This window comes from Dermochelys coriacea, chromosome 10, assembly GCF_009764565.3.
Source record: "Dermochelys coriacea isolate rDerCor1 chromosome 10, rDerCor1.pri.v4, whole genome shotgun sequence".
Lineage (NCBI taxonomy): Eukaryota > Metazoa > Chordata > Testudines > Dermochelyidae > Dermochelys > Dermochelys coriacea.
This window is the reverse complement of record NC_050077.1, coordinates 33,877,928-33,903,135: the sequence shown is the minus strand read 5'-3', so window position 1 is coordinate 33,903,135 and position 25,208 is coordinate 33,877,928. Positions and strand designations below refer to the sequence as shown.

Here is a 25,208-nt window from a genome sequence, read left to right as displayed (position 1 = left end):
GGAGATTGTTTCAGCTGTATGAGTGTCCTGTAAACTTGCTGGAAAAGCCCCTCCTCCTTCAATTAAAGATCATTCTAATTGCGCTGTATCCTGGGCATGATGCCTTGGTGTAGGAAATTTATAAGCTAGGACTTGGACTTTCTGTACACTCTTTTGTTAAAAGTTACCCAACTGGATGTTTGATTGTCTGCCCATGTCTCTTTTGGGAGGAAAGTACTGCAAGGAATTGTTATGTCACTATCCCACTCCGTAAATTTTTGGCTCTAGTTAGTCCCAGTAGTCAACGGCTGATATAAAGAATGAATTAGAAACTGAATTTTTACTATCAGAAAAATTGTTCCCTGTGAGTAACTCTCTGGCTAATGTAATTTAAAGTAAGACAATTTATATCACTGATTTAAATCGCTTGAAACTTTAAAAAAAATGTATTCAGGTTTTGTTAGAAATAATTAGAAAATTTGTACTGTTGTACCTCTAGGTTAAAATGTATAATGAACTGAATTACATTTTTTTTAACGTCATTTTTTTTTAACACTGGTGTTAAGGTATCTTTTTGAATATTACAAAACTGCTATAGGCAAAAAACCAAAATATTGAAAGTCAAGGCTCTGATCCTGCAACCACTTAAGCACATGTGTAACTTAACTCACATCAGTAGTTCTGTTTATTTCAGTGGTACTCATGTGTTTAGAGTTAAGCATGTACATAATTGTTTGTAGAATCAAGGGCTAAAATTGTATTTTTATTAAAAACTTCTCAGTGTCAAAACTTTTGTCACTTCAGAACAAAATTTCTTTAGTGTCAACAATGAAAAGATATTTAGACTTTCAATACATTAATAAAGTTATGGTGAACTTTTAAAATAGGCACAGATTAAATTTTTCAAAAATAGGAGCTTAAATTTGTGTTTCTAAATCCTATTGACTTCAGACTGGAAACTCTGACAGAGTAGTATAGACCGATTGAAGCAATTCAGCATTTTTTACTTGTGGCAGTTTATTATATTGGAAAGTAATGCTGGTTGCAAATATATCATGGGCTTTTTGCATATCCATTTTGTGTTATCACAGTAGGAATATTAAACAGGTACAGGGCTTACCTCTTCCGGCAGAGGATGAGCATCTCTGAAGTAGATTTCAGAGTAGCAGCCGTGTTAGTCTGTATTCGCAAAAAGAAAAGGAGTACTTGTGGCACCTTAGAGACTAACAAATTTATTTGAGCATAAGCTTTCGTGAGCTACAGCTCACTTCATCGGATGCATTTGGTGGAAAAAACAGAGGATAGATTTATATACACACACACAGAGAACATGAAACAATGGGTTTATCATACACACTGTAAGGAGAGTGATCACTTAAGATAAGCCATCACCAGCAGCAGGGGGGGGAAAGGAGGAAAACCTTTCATGGTGGCAAGCAAGGTAGGCTAATTCCAGCAGTTAACAAGAATATCAGAGGAACAGTGGGGGGTGGGGTGGGAGGGAGAAATACCATGGGGAAATAGTTTTACTTTGTGTAATGACTCATCCATTCCCAGTCTCTATTCAAGCCTAAGTTAATTGTATCCAGTTTGCAAATTAATTCCAATTCAGCAGTCTCTCGTTGGAGTCTGTTTTTGAAGCTTTTTTGTTGAAGTATAGCCACTCTTAGGTCTGTGATCGAGTGACCAGAGAGATTGAAGTGTTCTCCAACTGGTTTTTGAATGTTATAATTCTTGACGTCTGATTTGTGTCCATTCATTCTTTTACGTAGAGACTGTCCAGTTTGGTCAATGTACATGGCAGAGGGGCATTGCTGGCACATGATGGCATATATCACATTGGTAGATGCGCAGGTGAACGAACCTCTGATAGTGTGGCTGATGTGATTAGGCCCTATGATGGTATCCCCTGAATAGATATGTGGACAGAGTTGGCAACGGGCTTGGTTGCAAGGATAGGTTCCTGGGTTAGTGGTTCTGTTGTGTGGTGTGTGTGGTTGCTGGTGAGTATTTGCTTCAGATTGGGGGGCTGTCTGTAAGCAAGGACTGGTCTGTCTCCCAAGATCTGTGAGAGTGATGGGTCGTCCTTCAGGATGGGTTGTAGATCCTTGATGATGCGTTGGAGAGGTTTTAGTTGGGGGCTGAAGGTGATGGCTAGTGGCGTTCTGTTGTTTTCTTTGTTGGGCCTGTCCTGTAGTAGGTGACTTCTGGGTACCCTTCTGGCTCTGTCAATCTGTTTCTTCACTTCAGCAGGTGGGTATTATAGTTGTAGGAATGCATGATATGCATAATATCTGATATGATATGATAATGCTTACAGACAGCCCTCCAATCTGAAGCAAATACTCACCAGCAACCCCACAGCACACAACAGAACCACTAACCCAGGAACCTATCCTTGCAACAAAGCCCGTTGCCAACTCTGTCCACATATCTATTCAGGGGATACCATCATAGGGCCTAATCACATCAGCCACACTATCAGAGGCTCGTTCACCTGCGCATCTACCAATGTGATATATGCCATCATGTGCCAGCAATGCCCCTCTGCCATGTACATTGGCCAAACTGGACAGTCTCTACGTAAAAGAATGAATGGACACAAATCAGACGTCAAGAATTATAACATTCAAAAACCAGTTGGAGAACACTTCAATCTCTCTGGTCACTCGATCACAGACCTAAGAGTGGCTATACTTCAACAAAAAAGCTTCAAAAACAGACTCCAATGAGAGACTGCTGAATTGGAATTAATTTGCAAACTGGATACAATTAACTTAGGCTTGAATAGAGACTGGGAATGGATGAGTCATTACACAAAGTAAAACTATTTCCCCATGGTATTTCTCCCTCCCACCCCACCCCCCACTGTTCCTCTGATATTCTTGTTAACTGCTGGAATTAGCCTACCTTGCTTGCCACCATGAAAGGTTTTCCTCCTTCCCCCCCCTGCTGCTGGTGATGGCTTATCTTAAGTGATCAATCTCCTTACAGTGCGTATGATAAACCCATTGTTTCATGTTCTCTGTGTGTGTGTATATAAATCTCTCCTCTGTTTTTTCCACCAAATGCATCCGATGAAGTGAGCTGTAGCTCACGAAAGCTTATGCTCTAATAAATTTGTTAGTCTCTAAGGTGCCACAAGTACTCCTTTTCTTTTTTCTGAAGTAGATTAAATCTCTGAAAAGTCTGAAACTCTTTCTACAGTTAAGAAACTAATTAAAGAAACAAGTGCAAAACTTCCCCTTTAGCAACTTAATACTATAAAAATGGGAAGAAAATAAATAACAAGAAACATGTAACTATCAAACCTAGTTTAAATATATATATTTTAATTATGATGTTTATTCACCTGTTACCTGGGTACCCTCCACTTGTTTAGTCTGATTTTCCAGTCATTGAGTTAGGAGGATTTTTTTTTCGGTTTTTCATGTACTTAATTTTTCAAAATTGGAACATTCTGTTGCTCTACAATTAAATAAAAAGTGAGTTTGAATTCAGAGGTTTTTTGCAATGGTTAGATTTTGTTGTACTTCGAGTGCTTGTTCATGTCTTTTCCAATCAGGTGTGCCCGAATCATCAGAAAGTTTTCCCTTAGCAGCATTCATCAGGTCAGCCGTGGAGCCCCTGGAGTGGCGCCTTTATGGCGCTCAATATATGACCCTAGCGATCCATCCCTCCCCCCTTCAGTTCCTTCTTACTGCCTGTGATGGTCATTTGAACAGTGTTTGCTTGCCTCGAAAGTGCTTCCCTTAGCTTGTTCATTAGATTCAGTTTAGGTTTCAGTTCTTAGTTCAGCATAGTTTAGAGTTACAGTTTTGGTTAGGGACCAGGTTCCACCCTTTCCCTTTCCTTCCCTCGCCTCCGGGGCATGCCTTGGGGCCAAGGGTTTAAACCGTGTGGGACTTGCAGTAAGCCCATGCCAGTGGGCGACCCCCACGATGCGTGCCTGAAGGTCTTGGGAGAAGAGCACCAAACAGGTACAAAATCTGCAGATCCTTTCGACCCAGGACAAAAAAAGAGCAGGACTTCTATCTCAAACAGCTTTTGATGGAGTCTGCTCTCTGTCCTCAACCCACCTCGGAGCACAATACGGCATCGAGGAAAGAGTCCAGAGACCATCGGCACCACTCCCCGGCACCGCAGACTATCCAGCACCGTTCCCATTTGCCAGTACCACACAAGCAGAAGAAAACGGACAGAGGCCGCTCACCAATGCCGAAGGTGTCTCAGCCTCCGGGTGCATCAGCAGTGCGTCCCAAAGAGCACTCAGCGCCCAAGGGTCAGGAGTCAGCATCTTTGACTTCAGTTCCCCAGGGAGCTCCCCTCTACCCTGAACACTTTCGAAGCTGCCGGGGAGTTGATAGAACTTATGGCAGCACGACCCTTGGCGGTCAGGGATGAGCCCCCTGTGCCTCCGTGCCTGGCGCCATCTAGAGGAGAGCTGGCTATGATGCGGCGTTCTCCTTCTTCTGCACGGCACCCTTCTCCTTGGCACTGCTCCTTCTTGCAATTGCCCAGGCACTGGCAGCTATCTCGGGACCCCTTACACTTGTCCCCAGCATTGGCCAGGCAATCCAGATCTCCAGCACCATCGGTGCGGCACCGATCTCCGGCTCGCGGCACCGATCTCCGGCTCGCGGCACCGATCCCCTGTGCGGGAGCATCGGCACCTATCCCCTGCAGAGTACCAGTCGGGGCCACCATGGTCATTCCAGTCCACACTGGGGTCATTGGACTCAGATGCGGAATCCTTCTACTCCTGCCACAGTGGGCATCGTTCCCACAGATACAGGAATGAGGCACCTGTAGCTTGGCCTCCACGCTGGCAGACTCCACCGCAATGGCCCTTTTGGACCTCCACCAATAGACCATAGGGCACACCAGGACCACAACATGGGGTTGTAGACAGAGGAGGTTATCGAACCTGAGGACCTATGGTCTATATCTTAACACCAGAGGGCCTGTCCAGAATCGCTCTGCCCCGATTAAAACTATACAGAGCAATGTAAAAAAGCTCTGGCAGACTTCGGCGTCCATCCCACCCCCCTGCAAGGGGTGTCGAACATAAGTACTTTGTCCCGTCCGTGTGATATGAGTATTTGTTTTCTCATCCGCAGGTGTGTTCCCTGATGATCGCTGTGGTTAATGAGAAAGAAAGACAGGGGCAACAGGGGCCGACTCCGAAGTCAAAGGAGTCAAAACAGTTGGACCTGTTCGGCAGGAAGGACTATTCAACTGGAGGCCTACAGCTAAGGATAGCTAATCAACAAGCTATCTGTAGCAGATATAACTTCAACTTGTGGGCCTCGATGTTGAAGTATAAGGAGTTTATACCATCGGACTCCAGAACCAAATTTATGGCTATTGTTGAAGAAGGGAAGTTGGTGGCAAGGACCTCCCTTCAAGCTTGCCTGGATGCAGTGGACTCTGCCACCCTCACACTTTTGTCTGGCCTAGCCGTGAGAAGGGGTGCATGGCTGCAGTCGTCTAATCTTTCTCCAGAAGTGCAGCAAGCCCTGCAGGACTTCCCGTTTGAGGGCTCAGGGTTATTCTCAGACCAGACTGATTCTAAACTGCACAGCCTAAAAGACTCTTGGGCAACAATGAAGTCGCTGGGGATGCATACCCCAGCGAAAACATTTCAAGCCTCAGCCCCAAGAGCAACAGTCCTACCCTCCTCGCACTAGACAAGACTTTTTTAGATGGCAGCCTAGAAATTCTAGATGCAAACCTCCTCACTCCCAGTTGGGACAAGGCCAGGGCCTGACCAAACCATCGTCTGGCTCAAAGCAGGCATTTTGAAGGGTCGCCTGAGGATGGCGTACCCGCCCTGACATCGGATCCTCCCCCTCTCTTTTTGAATCGCTTATCCTACTTCTACTGTGCGTGGTCCCAAATAACATTGGACGGCTGAGTTCTTCACATGGTAGAGGTGGGATATTCTCTCCAGTTCTGCTCCCCCCGCTCCCTCCCACCCCTCTTCCCTGTCCCTCTTCAGGGACCCTTCTCATGAGCATCTCCTTATCCAGGAAGTACAGTCGCACCTAGATGTAGGGGCAGTGGAGGAGGTTCCTCAGGAGCAAAGGGTCAAGGGATTCTACTCTTGTTATTTCCTCATCCCCAAGGCAAAGGAGGGGGGCGGTCTCAGACCCATTTTAGACCTGCATGGACTCAACAGATTCATGGTAAAGTTGAAATTCCGCATGGTCTCCCTGAGCACAATTATCCCTTCCCTGGATCCAGGCAACTGGTACACCGCTGTCGACATGAAAGAAGTGTACTTTCACATAGCCATTCAACCTCAGCACAGATGGTTTCTGCAGTTTGTGGTCAGCCATAAACATTACCAGTTCACAGTCCTCGCGTTTGCCTATCGACTGCACCCTGGGTATTCACCAAGCGCATGTCAGTAGTAGTAGCCTTCCTCTGATAGAGGCAGTACAGGTGTAGCCTTACCTAGATGACTGGCTGCTGCAGGGCCGTTCGAGGGAGCAGGTGGATTCTCACATCTGACTAGTCGAATCCACGTTTCAGAGTCTAGGACTCCTCCTCAACGTGAACAAGTCAACCCTATCACCGACCCAGAGAATAGAATTCATCAGGGCAGTACTGGAGTCAATACAAGCGAAAGCATGCCTACCAGAGACATGATTTCAAGCCATAGAGGGCATCATTCAGAGCCTCATGCAGTACCCCACTACTACGGGTTAGGGTTGCCTGGCCCTCCTCAGCCACATGGCAGCCTGCACTTACGTGGTCAGGCATGCCTAGACTCAGGCTCAGGCCACTCCAAGTGTGGCTTGCTTCTGTATGTCGCCCGTGGCGTGACTGGCTGGACTCAGTACTTATGTTGCCACAACAAGTACTCCAGTCCCTCCAGTGGTGGTTCAACCCCCCTGTACAGTGTGTGAGGGAGTTCCTTTCAACAGCCCACAGCCCTCCTTGACCCTAGTAATGGACGCTTCATCGTTCGGTTGGGGGGCACACTGGGGGACCACCAAACACAGGGGCTATGGTCGCAAGATGAGATCTCTCTTCACATCAATATCAGGGAGCTAAGAACGGTACAATTGGTCTGCCAAGTGTTCCTGTCCATACTGCAAGACCTTTCCGTGGCTGTGATGACAGACTACACCACTGCCATGTTTTACATTGACAAACGGGGGAATGCGTTCCTCTCCCCATGTCAAAAAGCCCTTCAACTTTGGGAATTCTGCATAGCCCACCCCATTCACATGGAGGCATCCTATCTCCCAGGGGTGCAGAACGAATTAGCGGACCACCTCAGCAGATCATTCCGCAATCATGAGTGGTCCATCTGACTGGATGTCATTCACTCCATCTTGCAAAAGTGGGGATTTCCCCAGGTTGACCTGTTTGTCACCAGGAACAACAGGAAATGCCCAATATTCTGCTCCTTTCAGAACCACAGCCCGGGCTCCCTCTCGGACGCTTTCCTATTACCCTGGGGAGACCACCTCATGTATGCCTTCCCACCTGTCCCCCTCTTGTGCACCTGGTACTGCTCAAGATCCGCAGAGGCAAGGCGAAGGTAATCCTTCTTGCTCCAGCACGGCCCTGTCAGCATTGGTACGCCATGCTTTTGGAGCTGTCAGTGGACTGCCCGATAGCTCTACCACTCTGCCCAGACCTAATCACACAGGACCACAGTCGCCTTCACCACCCAGACCTTCAGTCCCTCCGTCTCACCTCCTGGAAGCTTCGTAGTTAAATCCGACAGAGCTCCTGTGCTCAAGTCCTGTGAGAAACCTCCTTCCGGACAGCAGGAAACCATCCACCAGGGTCACTTATTTAGCCAAGTGGAAAAGGATCACATGCTGGTATGAGGAGCATCACACACCTCCCTTAGAGGCACCAGTTCCACTCATCTTAGATTACCTCCTACACCTAAAACAACAAGGCCTTGCACCATCCTCTATTAAGGTACATCTTGCAGCCATCTTGGCCTTCCACTCAGGAGCACCCGGCCATTCCATATTCACCAATCACATGGTGGGGAGTTTCTTGAAGGGGCTGGAAAGGTTATACCCATGTGTTTGTCAGCCAGTACCAGCATGGGATCTTAACCTGGTATTATCCAGGCTTATGAGTGCCCCCCCCCCCCTTTTGAGTCCCTGGCAACTTGCTCTTTGCTCTATTTGTCCTGGAAGGTGGCCTTCCTAGTCGCTATTACATCAGCTAGAAGGGTATCCGAGCTGAAAGTAATAACCTATGATCCACCTTGCATGGTCTTCCACAAGGACAAGGTGCAACTCCAGCCTCACCTGGCTTTTCTGCCCAAGGTGGTGTCTCATTTTCATACAACCCAAAATATCTTCCAGCCCGTGTTTTATCCCAAGACTCACATCGGTGCCCATGAACAACGGCTTCATTCATTGGATGTCCAGAAGGCATTGGCATTCTACATTGAGCGTACTAAGCCGTTCAGAAAATCGAACCAACTATTCGTGGCACTGGCAGATCGGATGAAAGGACTCCCAATCGCCTCTCAGCGTATTTCGTCTTGGATCACAGACTATATCTTCACATTCTATGGGCTGGCCAAGATCCTGGCTCTGCCTATTGCGGCTCACTCCACAAGAGCTCAAGCCTCTTCAGCGTCATTTCTGGCCCAAGTCCCAGTACAAGAGATCTGCAGAGCAGCTACTTGGTCATTGGTGCACATGTTCACCTCTCATCCATCATTCCAGAGATGATGCAGCCTTCAGCAGAGCAATGCTCCAATCAGTAGTTCCTTGACTCTGAGCCCTCCTCCAGGATACAGCTTGGGAGTCACCTGATTGGAATTGATGTGAACGAGCACTCGAAGAAGAAAAAAAGTTACTCACCTTCTTGTAACTATTGTTCTTCAAGATGTGTTGTTCATGACCATTCCAGTAGCCACTGTCCTTTCCCCTCTGTTAGAGGAGCCGTAAAGAAGGAACTGAAGGGGGGTCGGCAAGGTCATATATTGGCGCTATTCCAGGGGGCACCATGGCCAACCCGATGGGTGCTGCTTAGGGAAAACTTTCTGACGATAGTGCACATGGCACACACACACACCTGATTGGAATGGACGTGAACACCACATCTCGAAGAACAGTTACAAGAAGGTAACCGGTTTTTTCTGTCTCTGCCTGTTGATCAGAAGGTTAATTGTGTAGTCCCAGAAAAATACAGAAACATCCTGAGAACTATTTTACAAAAAGTAAAAGTTCTTCTCTCTTATCTTCTAATCATTGCAGATTCAAGCAAGATTCTGTGTTGTGGGTTTACAGAGCTTCTTTTGGATGTGTTTTTTCATGGGTTTGTGTTTATTGCCTGCAAGTGTCACTTATCAGTAGAAAAAGTAGTATCTGTCTTTTTTGATGGCGCTATGGTTTCTGTAAAGCCAATACTCTATGTTCACTTCACTTTAACTAGTTAATGTATTTAAATGATGACTAACTGACTAATTGGGCACTTCATTGAATACCTTATCGGTGTATATTTTTTCCCTGAATAGTAAACTTTCTAAAATATTGATGTGTCCGTTATAATAAATATCAGAAGAATATGTACTGCTGAATTACCACTAATCTGTCTGATAGAAAGGAGTTCCAGTGTACTCCAGTTGGAGTAGTGGGTACATTACACTAGGGGGACACTTCAAGTAAATTTTGAAGAGATTTAGCAGCTATTGGATTTTGAGGCTCAGACAGCTGCTGATCTTCTCAGACACCGCAGGAACAGTAAAAGATTTAAATATCAAAATTCAAAGGACACACAAACTAATGGAAGTGATAGCAGGCATAATATTGTTCATTACAAACATCTGTAATTATTACTGAAAAAACCTGAAAATATTCAGGTTTAAAAAGAAAAACTTAAATAAACCTGGATTGGCCGGTAAAAGAGAGACGTTCGATACCAATGGAAAACAATTAGTTTCATTAATTAATAATAGGAGTAGTTGTGTCCTGTAGGTAAAGTTTTGCCATTGTTTTCCATCTCATATTTATCTCCAAAAATGTCTGTACATTAGAGACCTTAAAGAGCAACTCCAGACTGCTCCAGAGAGGTCTGATGGCAACATATTTCATTACATGGGGGAATCAAAATTTGGGTTCTAGTTTTCTTGTTCCCTGGACTGGGCTGGTAAACCAGTTGTTCTTTACTCTTTAATGATTGGCAGACTGAAGGAATGATATACGGATACTTTAGAGCCATGATTTTCTAAAGGGGTCTGCACTTCCATTTGAGATTTTTTAGGGGTCCCCAAATGAAAAAAGGTTAAAAACTATTGCTTTAGAGGTAGCAGTAAATGATCTAGGATGTTTTGTTTTGAAAGAAAAATAAAAGATTGTGGAGAAACTTCATCCCCAAAACAGAACCCTAGAGTGCCTCCAACCCAGTCTCCGAACCAAGAATCAGGAGAAATTCTGAACTGTAATCCCTTTCTTGTGAGCATATTATGCTACTGCTAGACAGTTGTGAGCCTTTAAAGTTTCTCTCTTTCTAAATTTAATATCTGGGCTCTTTACAAAAGTAATAACTTCCTACAAAAATCAGATACTAAATTACCCAAAAAGAATAGCCTGAAATTCATGATAATTAGTGGTACCAGGAAACACCTGCCTCCCAGTTGCTCTTTCATGATCAAGTTGTTTTAATCAAAAGTCTGACCAAATCAATAAGTTTATTTCATGCCCTGAAGACTGCATCAGGTCATCATTTGGAATTAGTTCCACAAGTGAAGTGCCGCCTAGTCTTCAAATGTTCACACCTATGAGCTGACAGCAAGAATGTCTCAGTCATTATTAATGGATTTTTCAGGGGGTACAGGGGAGAAGCTTCAGAGTAGCTGCCGTGTTAGTCTGTATCAGCAAAAAGAACAGCAGTACTTGTGGCATCTTAGAGACTAACACATTTATTTGAGCATAAGCTTTTGTGGACTACAGGAGAAGCTGTTACTCTTCACTACACTTTCAAACTCATATAACTTGAAGACAAAGCAGGGGTGATGGAACACTTTGTATAGTGGGAGTTCTGAGAGCCATTGAACCTAACTGTAAACCGTGTATATGATGGAAACCACTTCAAGCAGGGGGTGCGGCAGCACCCCTAGTTCCTGCCCCTCTGAAGACAAGTGAAGGAAACGCCTTGTATATTTCAAAGATAGTAGCTGAAGGTACCCCTTTCTTCAGAGGATAAAATAATATGTAAATTAGAGCAGGGTGTTCTTTCAGTTAGATGTGCAATATCTGATATAGAGATGAACAGATTTCCAAATATTTGACATCCCAGAGAGGTCTCTATGAAATAATTTTCTTCTTTTTTATACAGAGATAAAATAAGCTGCTGGACAAGGCTTGGTAATGTAGATGTTCACTGTAAAACCACATTAAATGGCATTGTTTTAAACCATGTATCAGCAACCTTTGGCACGCGGCCTGCCAGGTTCAGCCGATTGCAGCTCCCACTGGCTGCGGTTCACCAATCCAGGCTAATGGGGGCTGCAGTAAGTGGCAGCCAGCACATCCCTTGGCCTTCGCCGCTTCCCACAGCCCCCTTTGGCCTGGAGTGGCGAACCGTGGCCAGTGGGAGCTTCAATTGGCCGAACCTGCGGACACGGCAGGTAAACAAACAGGCCTGACCCGCAGGGTGCTTACCCTGGTGTGCCACGTGCCAAAGGTTGCTGATCCCTGTTTTAAACAGTGAATTGGAATACATCTGGTAGAGAAGAAATGAACAGAGTAAATTAGAGAGGAGACATTTTTTAATAAAAATGATTGAGGTTTCTTTTATGAATGTAATAATGCTAGCGTATCGTAGAATTTGCTTTACTGTGATGGACTGATTCATATATGCTGTGTTGGGCCGCAAGATGTACAAATACTGCACCAAATGCTTGCTGTGTTATACATAAAATAGCAGGTTTGCCCCCATTGGTAGCAGACTAATTTAATACTGCTACAGTACTTAACTGATTAAGCCTGCTGTGAGTTGTTTGGTCTGAATATTTTAGATCTTCTATCCTTTTTTTCTTCAATGTGACAAAATAAAATTTTGCTTGTAGTTACTCGCTAGAATTGGGGGGAAAAAGGAGAAAATGATGCCTTTTTATAATGGGTTTGAGAGAGTTTAATCAATTTATCAATCATAAGAAATAATAACAAGCTTTGCAAAATGAACAAGCATTGTTTGTCAGTGTTTATTTAAAAAAATCTTGAATTAGATTGACTGCAGAAGCTCTCTTGCTAAGCATTTTAATTGGAATCACTGGCAAAATAGAGCCAAGTACGTATCGTTATGCTAGGGTAATAGAAATTTAATAACAAAAACAATAAAAATAAATATGTGGAAAAGGTGAACAAGGAAAGTACTATGATGATTAAAGTTTTTTAAACATTTTTGTTAATTTTCAAATAATTACAAGGATTCCATCCAATTTGCTTCCTTAAGGCTTGGTCCTGCAAACACACCATGCTTCACATTAAGCAGATGAGTAGTACCATTAATTTTGACATTATTAAAGTAAAACATTTATTTAAGTTTTTGCAGAATGGTGGTGTTAGTGTGTCTATTGAATCAAACATTTTGGTTTATGCTTCATGTTTAGTGTGTGTGATGTGGGTTAGGAGGACAGAGAAGGTGGTAAGTGGTGTTTTTTTTTTTTTATAGGTTAGGTTCCCCTTCTTAGGGCCGATAATCAGCTATTTTAACTAACGTAGACCCTAGAACTAAAAAATAAGGGACAAAGCCATGTATGTGAGAATACTTCTTGGTACCAAATGCTATAAAAACTTCTTTTGGTTAGTAGGGTTTGCCACATATAGGAAGTATGAAGGGTGGAATGGTGATGGAGGAATCACAATCCATTGTGGTTAAAGATTGTGGAGAATTGAGAAGCTGCTTTTCCAAGCAAGTTTTCAATTACTGCAGTACAGGCTTTTCACTTTTTCGTTGGAACGGAACTCAAACTGGAGATAATTTTATGTACATAACACACATCAAAAATATTGTCAAAGAGCTCAAATGCTATACAACAGAACAGAAACAAATACAGTGTGTGATACAGCATGGTCAGAGGGCAGCAGAAGAGTGTTAGAAGGGAGCCTTATTCCCTGTAGAGGGAAGAAAGTTTGCTATAAATTAATTAAAGCACCTGAAGCCAGTCACATGATAAAAACAAAACAAAACCCTGCTTCAATCAGACAAGAGGGGGAATTGGAGCAGAGTGGATTGGTATTGGAGTAGAGAGCAGTTTGGAGGGAAGCAGAGGAGAGTTTGGAGAAGTGCTGCGGTGGGCTAAGAAGACCAAGACCCTAGGTAAAGGGACACCTGGATTGTGAAAGCCCCACAAGCTGAAGGGCAGGAGAGGGAAGTTGCCCGGGGAAGGAACCTCTAGTTCTAGTGGTGTACCACTATCCCTAGGGTCCCTGGCCTGGGACCCGGAGTAAGAGGGTGGGCCCGGGTACCTCCCTCTCCACTTCCCTCCTCTAGGACACTAGTGGGACAGTTAATACCCCAGTTCAGGGGCAAGAAACGGTGCCCTGAATCCCCCCCCCCCCGCCCCAAGAAGAGAAAGCACGAGACCCATCATAGTAGTGCCAGCAATTTGCCACAAATGTTATAAAAACAGAATAAAATACTGCCTTAACATACAAAACAAAGAGGGGGCAGCAAATTTTTAAAAAGGGAAAGAAAAACATTGGACAGAAAGATAATAAATGAGCCCAATAACTTTAAGGGGACTTATAAAAATGGGGGAGAAAACAAATTTCAGTGGATCGTGAGTTCCTGCTGCAAAGCCCCCATAATAAAAGTGTAATTGCTGACTGATTATTGTGATGGGTTCCTTAAAACAGCTGCACATAAGTGCACTCCCATCAGTACAAGGCTCAAGGAGCTGGTGTCAGATATACAGTAGCCAGCCCAAGCCAAACCTAGGTAAGGGCTTGAAAAAAGACTTTAAAGCCCTACATTTTTATAAACTTGCAAGTAACAGAACAGCCCTCTCTACAGTCAAATGAGCATGGAGTTATAATAATTAAATCATTATCACAAGCAGATATATTGATAGTGTAAAACTGTCATGAAATAAATAAAAGTACAACTGGTTTGAATGGCATGATAAAAGAAAAAAAACATAACACTTCTCTACCACATCAGACTCATGATTTTCCATTTGAAAGGCATGGTCTAAAATTGCTAAAATTAACCTAATTCTCTGTATTGGAAGAAAATCTGCCCAACAAGTGAGGACATGAAAGGGAGTGAGTTTCTTATAAGATAGATTTTATTCAAAAGTAAGATTCCTGTCTTCCTATGGTTGAGAATAAGCCAGCCCCAGTGCATCTAGCTGGCAGTATTCTTGAAGCATTCTCCCAGAGCAGAGAAACAATTGCAGGATCCTGAGGGAAAGAGAAATACAATGCTGTTTGTCAACAAAATGATACTTTAGCTCAGGTTTCAGAAAATGATCTCATTAAGAGCTTTTATCTATTTGACCAAAAAGTAAAATAGGATAGAACCTTTAGTGACACCACATTTCTCAGTGAGTATGCACAATTGCAGATAGAAATTAATCTTCTAGGAATAATTAGAACCACTGGTAGACAATTCCAGACGCACCAGTAATGTTACTCGATTGCTGAAGGACTAGCCTGTGGTCAGTCATATTAGAAGTTGCTCAGAGGTCCGCTATGACCAAAATGGGTGACGGGATGGATCATTTGATGATTACCTGTTCTGTTCATTCCCTCTGGGGCACCTGGCATTGGCCTCTGTCATAAGACAGGATACTGGGCTAGATGGACCTTTAGTCTGACCCAGTATGGCCATTCTTATGTTCTTAGACACCAAATGGAGTGACTATTAAGCCTCTCTTACTTATTTTTAAAATATTTTTGGACAAACTATATAAACGTATGTACCACATACAATTCTTTAAAAATATATAAATCTCCAAACACCCAACAGTAGAATGGCAAAAACATCAATTGCCAGTGCATCTCTGCCAATTTTCAGCTTATAAATTAGGGTATGTCTACACTGCAATCAGAAGTATGATTGCATCTTAAGTAGGCATTCCTGCACTAGCTTTAATCTAGTTAGCATGGCTAGTGAATATGTGGCAGCATAAACCCCATCCTATACTGAAGCCCATGAGGCCATGTCTTCACTGCTATTTTTGGCCTTGCTAGTTAGATTTAAGATAGCATAGGTATGCTGCAATCACACTTTCATTTGCAGTGTAGACATACCCCTAGTTAAATCAGTGTAGCTACTGGATGTGGACGAAACCAAAGGGAGTTAAGCACCCATCTGTGACCCTAAGAACACTACAGAATTAGGTTAACGCAAGGCAATTTAGGTCAACTTTATTCTGTAAATGTCTACACTGAAATTTCACTCCTGCTGAGGTAACACGCCCGTTACACCAACTTAATAACTCTACCTCCACGAGCGGTGTAGAATCAATGTCCATGTAGTTAGATTGATGCAGTGTCAGTGTAGAAGCTGTGTTGCTTACATGAACTGTTTCTGGCTTTCAGAAGCTGTCCCACAAAGCCCCACACTGACAGTGAGGACATGCTCTGCCAACATAAGGAGCAAAGTGTAGACGCACAAGCGATGCAATTACTGCAGTGGCTATATGCTGATGTAAATTAGAGCAATTTAATTTTGTAGTGTAGATATGCCCTCAGTATCTACGGAAAGGAGGCCATAAATATTTTGCCAAAGCCCATTGAAGGAGTCAGTTACAGAGCTTGGATTAGAATGATGAAGTTCTTGATTTCTAGTCCCATGCATAGGCCGTAGCTTTGCATAAATGAGTACAAGAGGGAGAGCAGAATAAAGTATGCATCCTTCAACCATCTATACAGTTGCTGCAATTTGTTAGGATTTCCTAGGATTGTGTATTTCCAGATACAATAGAAAAATATAACTCCCAGGGGTGAAAGCAAGTTAGAACATTTACCGGTACGGGGCAGCTGCGGCCCCCAGAAGGGGCGGGGCCTCAGGCGGAAGGGGCGAGGCTGGGGGGGGTCAGCATCCCCCAGCCAGCCCTTTCAGGCCGCCTGGCCTGCACCACCCAGGGCTCCTGTGTTGATTTAAAAGGCCTAGGGCTCCTTTTAAATCGCCAGCCCAAGGGTAGCTGCTCCCTTTGCCCCCCCCGCCTGTCGGCAGCCGGGGGAAGCAAAAGGGGCAGGGACATTAAAGCACTGCAGGGTCCTTTGCCGCGACAGCGCTTTAATGTTGCTATGCTCCCCATGGGGCAACGTTAAAGCACTGCCGCAGCAAAGGACGGTCCTTAAAGCGCTGCTGCAGTAGTGCTTTAATGTCCCTGCCCCTTTTTCCTCCCCTGTAGGCAGCCCTGCCGGTATGGACCCTACCAGCAGGGCAACCGACGAGGGAAAGAAGCAACAATGTTAAAGCGCTGCTGCAATTCCACTTTAAGGACAGTCCTTTTCTGTGGCAGTGCTTTAACGTTGCTGCCCCTTCCCCTCCACCCCACCCCCTGTTGGAGGCCCTGCCGGTATGGACCCTACCAGCAGGGCCGACGAGGGAAAGAAGCAACAATGTTAAAGCGCTGCTGCAATTCCACTTTAAGGACAGTCCTTTTCTGTGGCAGTGCTTTAACGTTGCTGCCCCTTCCCCTCCACCCCACCCCCTGTTGGAGGCCCTGCCGGTATGGACCCTACCAGCAGGGCCACCGACAGGGGAGGCAAAAGGGGCAGGGACATTAAAGCGCTGGGTATGGGCCGGTGCGGTTCTTACTGGTACGCCATACTGGCCAGTACCAGCTCACTTTCACCCCTGGTAACTCCCAATACCTTAAAGCTAATATTATGCAAACTTTTGAGGTTTGGGTGCAAATATTAGTTATTTCTACTGTATCACTGAGGCTTGATATTCATCAGGTGTGGAAATCTATTATCCATATTGTATATCTAAGAAATCAAAGAATGAAAAACTAAGAATTGCTTCCATAAGTGACTTTTTAATTGTGTAATTTTTCCATAGGTTTGAAGACTTACCTGATATCTGGTCAGAAAGTGAAGGAGTCCCATTGCAGCTGTTCACAGGCATTGGTTCCTGGTCTGGAGGCAGGAGACGGAACCAAGATACAGGGAGCACCATCAGCTGAGAATATTGGTGACTTGGCAAAGACTCTCAAACACTCAGAGAAACCCAAGGTTAGGGTTGTTGGTTTTTGTTGTTTGTTTTGTTTTCTTAATTCAGGCAAAGTATTTTTAGAACCCTAGAGGTATGAAGCAAGTATGGGCATAGGCATAAGAGAGGCAGTGATGGGATTCACTTACCACAGTGGTGCCTCTTGCTGGCCTTGCTGGGGATTAGCTCTGCCAGTTGGTGCGCCCTCTTCAGGTGGTGCCTTTCCTGTCTTCCATCTCACTCCAGGAACTGCAGCCTCCTCTTCATGACTCAGCCTCCATATTTACCCCTTCTGGGGTTACCCAAAGTCCTTCTATGCAGACAGTCCCAAGCAGTCTTCTTCTTTGCTGCCCTTATGGTGCCACTTCCCCAGTGACCAGTAGGGGAGCCCAGGCCCATTCGCTACATTGGGTTCCAGTACAGGGACCCTCAGCTCAGTAGATCTGGGCTCTGCCCTCTCAACCCTCACTGATCCTTTGAGAATTGCTTTCTACTCTTCCTGGTTCCCCCCCTTCTTTGGGAGTACCAGCTCCAAACCTGTTCCCTCTTCCCAGGGAAAGACTTCAAACTATCTCCATGCAGCCCCCAAACACTCCTCCTTCCCAGGGAGTCACTGCCCTTTCCCCAAAGCCCTGTCAGATCTCAGCCCCTGGACTTTATAGGCCCAGCCTATTCCTGCCCTGCTGAGCCTCCTTTAATCAACTCCCTGCTCCCTGGCTACTACTCCATGTGTAGCCTGGGCAGTTCATAGATTCATAGATACTAAGGTCAGAAGGGACCATTATGATCATCTAGTCCGACCTCCTGCACAGCGCAGGCCACAGAATCTCACCCACCCACTCCTATGAAAAACCTCACCCAGTTAATTTAACCCCTTTTAATCCTGTGTGAGATGCACACCCCATCACAGAGACCTTCTGTTGCTTGCTTGCTTACATGCTTTGTTTATTTTTTATTCAAAACATCAGTTTGGTCTATGAGTAAAGAAAGCTTGCTTGCTTACATGCTTTGTTTATTTTTTATTCAAAACATCAGTTTGGTCTATGAGTAAAGAAAAAAAATGCAAAGAGATTTTTCCAAGCACCTGACAAATCAGCCTTGAAGTAACGTGGTTAATTTTCAGATGTGTTGCTGAACAAATAATTTTTAAAATATCTGTAGTTCAGAATAAATAAACAAATTCCTCTTTCAACACTCTCAACTGAATGTTAAAAGAAAATATATCTGTGCTTGATATAAGTACTTTGGCACACTCCATTAGCTCATTTCTAACTCCTGGGCTACTACTTTTCTATTCTCTGTTGAGGGCTCGGAATACCACTACTCATGCTTCAGACTTGACACCCTCAAATTCTCTCCTTTCTCAGCTGACACTGGCTCCCTCTCCTGTTTCTTCCTCTTTCTCTCTCTCTCCCACAAGAGCCTTCAAATTATGTGCAATCTAGTAATCTAGCATTCTGCTCATGAATATGCAATAGACATCAGGAAACCCAGGGAAGATCATACTCCCTGTGCAGCCAGTGATTGCAGTGTTGGCCTGCGTGAATTGCTCTCGGTGTCAGTTGCTGTAAAATAGATAAATGTGCTCTGGTAGGCTATGACATTATATTTTACTTAGCTGCTTGCTTTAAAAACTTAGTTCAAATTATCTAGAGCTAAGGGCAGTAATTTGTATGGATTAATTTCTGACTATTGAAAATGACAAACATTCTTAAGAAGAAAGAAAAGGTAGCCTAGGAAATGTGGATTCTGTTTATTGTTACTCTGTGTTCTTTCTTCTCAAAACTCAACTGATAGAGAACAAATTATTATTCTCTCCTTGCACTTGTGTTGTGGTTCCTTCTAGCCAGCTGATGGAGTTAGACCACTAATGACCAGATCTTCCAGAGTGATATGGCCACTTGGGCTGCACTGCCAGCAGATTGCAATTGTACATAAAACCATAAATTTGTTAGTCTCTAAGGTGCCATAAATACTCCTTTTCTTTTTGCGAATACAGACTAACACGGCTGCTACTCTGAAACCTGTCATAAAACCAGCGTATCTAGCCCTGAGAGCAGCTCCTCAATGCCAAATGCATTCTCCGGTGGAGTAGAGTTGACAGAAAAGCCTTTATGCCACCCCCCATTTAGCTGCTACTGTGGGGGGGGGGTGTCACCAGAGCAAGGAGGGCATAGCTGAGGCACCTCTATATCATGTGGATGCCTGGTTATAGCTCTGGCCCCTCAGGTGGCCCAGCTGCCTGAAAAATTTAGAGCAGCCCTCAGGCTAGCCTTACCTACACCTAGGAGACCACACCTTCACACAGAGGCCCCAGGATTAAGGGAGTGTAAAGATGAATTTAGTATATTTTTCTTCCAAACCTGTGTACAGTTTGGTTTATTCCAAGTCTTTTGGTGACATAAACCCCCTCTTTCTATATATTATTTATATACCCATTCACATAACACTAGAAGCAGGGGTCACTCAATGAAATTAATAGGCAGCAGGTTTAAAACAAAGAAAAATAAATACTTCTTCACACAACACACAGTTGACCTGTGGAACTTGTTGCCAGGGGATGTTTTGAAGCACAAAACTATAACTGGGTTTAAAAAAGAATTAGATAAGTTAATGGAGGATAGGTGCATTAATGGTCCAAGATGGTCAGCGATGCAACCCCATGCATGAGTTTGTCCCATAACTTCTGACTGCTAGAACCTGGGACTGGATGGCAAGGAAAGGATCACTCAGTAATTGCTCTGTTCTGTTCATTCTCTCTAAAGCATCTGGCACTGGCTACTGTTGGAAGACAGGATTTGAGCTAGATGGCCCATTGGTCTAACCCAGTATGGCCATTCTTACGTTGTTATACTCTCTCTCTCTCTCTCTCTCTCTCGTATATATAGTCTGCCTAGCCAGACTTAAGATGTTTTTGTCTCCTACTGTATCTCAGTCTAAGTTGTAGCAGCCAGGCTAGGAAAACCATATTGACTAAAAACCAAGGACAATAAAACAGAGCAAGTATTAGGTTTTCTGTCTGTCATACAATGACAGCAAGACAGAGGGACCACTGAGTGTTATCCGTCTCAGCAGTTTTGTGCTAACAGCTGGAAGTGACACAATCTAGAGGAGACTAATGAGAGAGGTTCAAAAAAATGGAGCTGTTTCAGGCATGAGAGGAGGAGAAAGAACTAAGCAGAGCAATAGAACTGAACTGCCAATGAGAGCAGAATGGGGGGGGGGGGAAGAAGGGACTACGCAGAGCAATAGAACTGAGCCACCAAACTGAGGGGACGAATTTGGGCCTGGCTGACTTTGGCACAGAAGTAAAGCCTTAACAGGGAGGAGAATGAAATCATGGAGAGTGCACTACTGAGTGTGCCTGAGACTTAGCTTTGAATGTGTTGTCTGTTAGTGCTCTCATCAGAGGTTTTTTCGTGGCTGGAGATACAGTCAGGTGGTTCAGTCAGTTATTTTTACCAGAAGAGTAAGTGATTGCTTAATTTGCCAAGCAAGTCAGAGTAGGCTTTATAGTAAAATAAACTACAATTTAATTACTTGGTACTGCTGCAAACATGATTTGATTTTAGCAGGGAGATGGCTTCTCTCCCATGTGTGTTTGTAGTCTTTCAGGGCCTGGCAATGTAATTTGTAAATCAATCCAACCCTTACTATTTTAAATGCAAAGCGGGCAACATTGGCAGTGTGGGACGAGCTGGTAGAAAAATTTTCTTCAGAATGATTTTCTGACTAAAAATGCCTTTTCACTTTCACTTTTAAGTGAAATTGACACAGATTTTCTCAAAGGGCTGCCAAACTGAGATCCCTGGCCTCTCTGCCTTCCCATCTACCTCGCCAGATGTAGAGCCTGAGAGGCAGAATGCCCCGGCCCACTGGAGCTGGGAGTAAGGCACGGGGGCTGAGAACGCAGGTCTCTCTGCTTCTCTGGCAGCGGGGCTGGAAGGCTCTTCTCAGTTTCACCTGAGAATGGGAAAAGATACCTTGCAGTATGTAAGTTGTTACAACATTTCAGTAGCATCTTACTCGCCTCCCCTCAATAATAAATATGCTGTAGTTTAAATGCAAAACCTCACAGTTGAGCTACTTGCAGTATAGTGTTATAATTCCAAGTTCTGTCAGGAAGTGAGACTTGTACAGAGTTAGGATGGTGAAAGAAAGATGCAGAAAAATTTAACTAAATTTACTGTGTATTATTAGAGCCCTGCAAATCTGCAGATATCCTTGGACCATTTTTATGGATTGCAGATTGGATGCGGATACACATTTTGTATCCATGCAGGGTTCTACATAGCAATTACTGAGTCAAGCAGATGACTCTTTTGTATAAATCATTGTAATCTGCTTACTTATTTTGGTACCAAGTTTTTTGTACTATATTTTGTTAAGTTTCATATTTTACTATGATTAGAAATCATAAACTACTGTAAAGTATATTAGTATCACTTCTCTAACACAAAATTAGGATATGGTTTTACTTGCACTGGTATTAATTGAAAGTTCATTAATCTACTATTCAGAATGTCTAGGACACACACTCACTAAGTATTTATAAATGTTTACAGTTATTAATGAAATTGATGATGCTGACTTGCCCACATAGGGACAGTTCAGATAAACTCCTGTCTGTTTTCAGAAGGTTTGTGCTTCCCTTTTGAGATTTTCTCTTGTGATCTAACCCCAGGAACCAGCCATTTGTGGTGATCTCAGTGGCTTATTAGCAAGATTAAACATGGAATAATAGTTATTTGAAACTCAGTGTTAACTAACTTTTGCAATGGATAAAGATATTGTCTAATAATCTGGGACTGCATAGGGCTTGTTGATGGGTTCGTAATAATCACTTTTCAAAGCCTTTTTGCATTGCATCAATGAAAGTGATGTAAAGACATTCATGATAGTTAAACATAGACCATAACATTCTCTTTTAATAAACCTCCTTAAGAACTGAGACTTCCTGGGGTTTCTGCCTGTGTTGTCATTTGTTGAGGTATCACAGTTCAAGAAGAGGGCAAAATCTGCCTGTTTGCAAATAAGGAAGTTCTGTAAGTAAGACCCTCACCTGAACTCTGTTTCTGGAGAGGAGTAGGCATGATGGCTCACTTGCTGAGAATTTCTAGAACATCCATCTGAAAAGTAAAGAACTTCGTAGGCTTGTTCAACCACTGTGTGGACCAATTGCCCAGTGAATAAGGACCTGGAAGAAACTCAATGGAGTAACAGTTTTCAGACTTTAAGTCTTAGCGTGCCACATCTAAAACTCAAAAATACTTGACCAGGCTACCACCTCATAATTTCAGTCATTTCTGTAATAGTTTCTTAATCTTGGTTTTTTTAAACAAACTGCATACTGCAAAATTGTGGCCTGCATATTGCCAGCAGTATATGTACTTTTGAGAACTGCTGCTATAAAGTGACGAAGAGAAACCATTGTCCTTTCCTAGGCATCTGATGAGTACAAACCCACACCTCTACAAAATGACAAAGATAATTGCCAAATGGCATTGGGTCAGGGGAAGAGGAGGGATGGGGCCTTGCTTAAATAGAGCTATTTGAAGGCGAGAGAGGGGAATCCTGAAAACAGGATACAATATGGCCATAAAAAAATCAGAGATTAAGCCACAAAAATGAGTAGTTGATATAGTTGGACCAGAGGAAAAAGAACTCCAAAAGATCAAAACACACTTCTCTGGGCTCAAAACAAACAGAGAAGGAGGTCCTGGGATACTGGGTTTGAGGAAAGTGTGTTATACCCAACTAAAACTGCTTGGTGGTAGCCCTATCAAGATCTTCTCCAGTACAATAGGTTGACAAGCCTTGATTTTGTGTGCCCAATTTAGCATTCTGTCCCCAAAGGCAGATGTGCATACAGCCGACAGTGATCTGTTGGCAAGTGTGGTGTCATCAAAAGCCACATAGGAACATAGCAGTTACTATAGTGGGTCAGATTCATGGTCCATCTAGTCCAGTATCATGTCTCCAACAGTGTCCTGCACCACACAGTACAGAGGAAAGTGCAAGAAATTTGCAGAAGGCAGATGTGTGATAATCCTCAATAGTTAAATTGTGTTAAAATCAGAAACCTGGGGTTTGACGGGTTCCCCCGGGGGTGCCACCTGGAACTGGGGTACCCCTGAGTCCTCTGACTCACAAGCCCGGGCTCCCTCCTACATTGTGCTGCTGTGACAAGTTGCAAAGCCCTCCAAGCTAGCACTTTCACTAGCATTCACACAGGCAGGGACGTTCCCAGCTGTAGTTACATGCAGGCTGACCAGTCACCACATGAACCAACAATACAGAAGCTACAGCCAAAATAGCCACCAGCTTCCCAGCCTAGGACCCCAGAGCTATACCATCCTGCCCTAGTCAAAATCCCAACTAATATCAATTTATTATCCAGTTCGCCTCCCCCACAATGTGGAGAGGAAATGTAACAGCCTTTGCCCCTTGAGCTAACATTTCCAAGCACGTCATTCAAAGTCACTATTTTAGATAAAGCAAAAACAAGTTTATTAACTACAGAAGATAGATATTAAGTGATTATAAGTGATAACAAACAGATCAAAGCTGATTACCTAGCAAATAAACAAAAATGTAAAGTAAACTTAACATACTAGATAGATTGGATCTGAATTAGCAGTTCCTCACCTTGACTGCTGGGGTACAAGCAGGCTTGCAGATTCTTAGGGGACAAGCTGCATTTACTTTGCAGCTTGGAATACCCACTCCCATTCCAAGTCCTTTTTCTTATTAGCTTCTCTCAGGTATTCAGTTGTGGGGGAGTGAAGAACAACAGATGATGTCACTCCCTGTCTTATATAGCTGTAGACTATGGTGGGACCCCTTTGTCCCAAACTTAGTTTGTGGAAAAAACACTGGTGACCAAGATGGAGTCCAGAGAAACGTAGTCTGTTCACATGCCCTTGCAGTGTTATAGCAGCCATTGCTTACAGGCTGGCCAAAACGTCCAAGGAAGGTTAAGCTATTGTCCATTGTCTTTGATGATGGGCCATTATCACCATCTGACTTCTTTGTTGTTGTACTTGAAAAGTTGGCTGTGGGTGTTTTCCAGAGTAAGCCCATTTGAAATACAGATCCCTAATCAATATTTATAACTTCAGATACAAAAATGATACATGCATACAAATAGGATAATCATATTCAGCAAATCATAACTTTTGCAATGACCGCTTGTACAAAATGCATCACAATTATGTCATAATTATATAATAATAATAATAATAAAAAATAATATTACAAGGATGAATATGGGGTGTAGTGTCACGTGGGGTTTTCGTATCCAAATTTTGTGTTAGTATTAACTGTTATAACACTTTATATTCTTTTTATTCATTGTGACAGGGTCAGGCCAGATGGCTACAGTAGAGTGACAGAAGGCAGATATATTAGCCCCAGGTTAAGTAGGTCCCTTTTCCCTGGGTAAGGTAACAGGGAAGGTTCCAGAACAATCAGGAACTTTCTGGAAACAATTAAGGCAGACAGGCTGATTAGAACACCTGCAGCCGATCAAGAAGCTGCTAGAATCAATTAAGGCAGGCTAATCAGGGCACTTGGGTTTTAAAAAGGAGCGCACTCCAGTTTGTGGTGTGCATGCGAGGAGCTGGGAGCAAGAGGTGCAAGAAGCTGAGAGTGAGAAGGCGTACTAGTGGAAGACTGAGAAGTACAAGCATTATCAGACATCAGTAGGAAGGTCCTGTGGTGAAAATAAAGAAGGTGTTGGGAGGAGGCCATGGGGAAGTAGCCCAGGGAGTCGTAGCTGTCACGCAGCTGTTACAGGAGCTACTGTAGACAGCTGCAATCCACAGGGCCCTGGGCTGGAACCTGGAGTAGAGGGCGGGCCCGGGTTCCCTCCATCCCCCTAACTCGCTACTTGATACCGGAGGAGTTGAACTGGACTGTGGGTTCCACCAGAGGGGAAGGTCTCTGGCCTGTTCCCCGATCCACTAGGTGGATCAGCAGAGACTGCAGGGAATTGTTGTTCTTCCTTTTCCCCATGTTGGCCAGTGATGAGGCTAACTGAGTGAACGGCAGATTTGAGCCAC

At 43.8% G+C, this 25,208-nt stretch overlaps 1 protein-coding gene across 3 annotated transcripts in view; it reads left to right on the top strand.

The window, feature by feature from the left end:
- ADCY9 (adenylate cyclase 9) overlaps positions 1 to 25,208 on the top strand; it is a 193,110-nt gene that overhangs the window by 84,993 nt on the left and 82,909 nt on the right. For all 3 annotated transcript variants that reach the window (XM_038419131.2, XM_038419130.2, XM_043493204.1), the window contains one exon: positions 16,996 to 17,168. In XM_038419131.2, the coding sequence (XP_038275059.1) occupies positions 16,996 to 17,168 (173 nt within the window). The remainder of the gene's footprint in view (positions 1 to 16,995; positions 17,169 to 25,208) is intronic.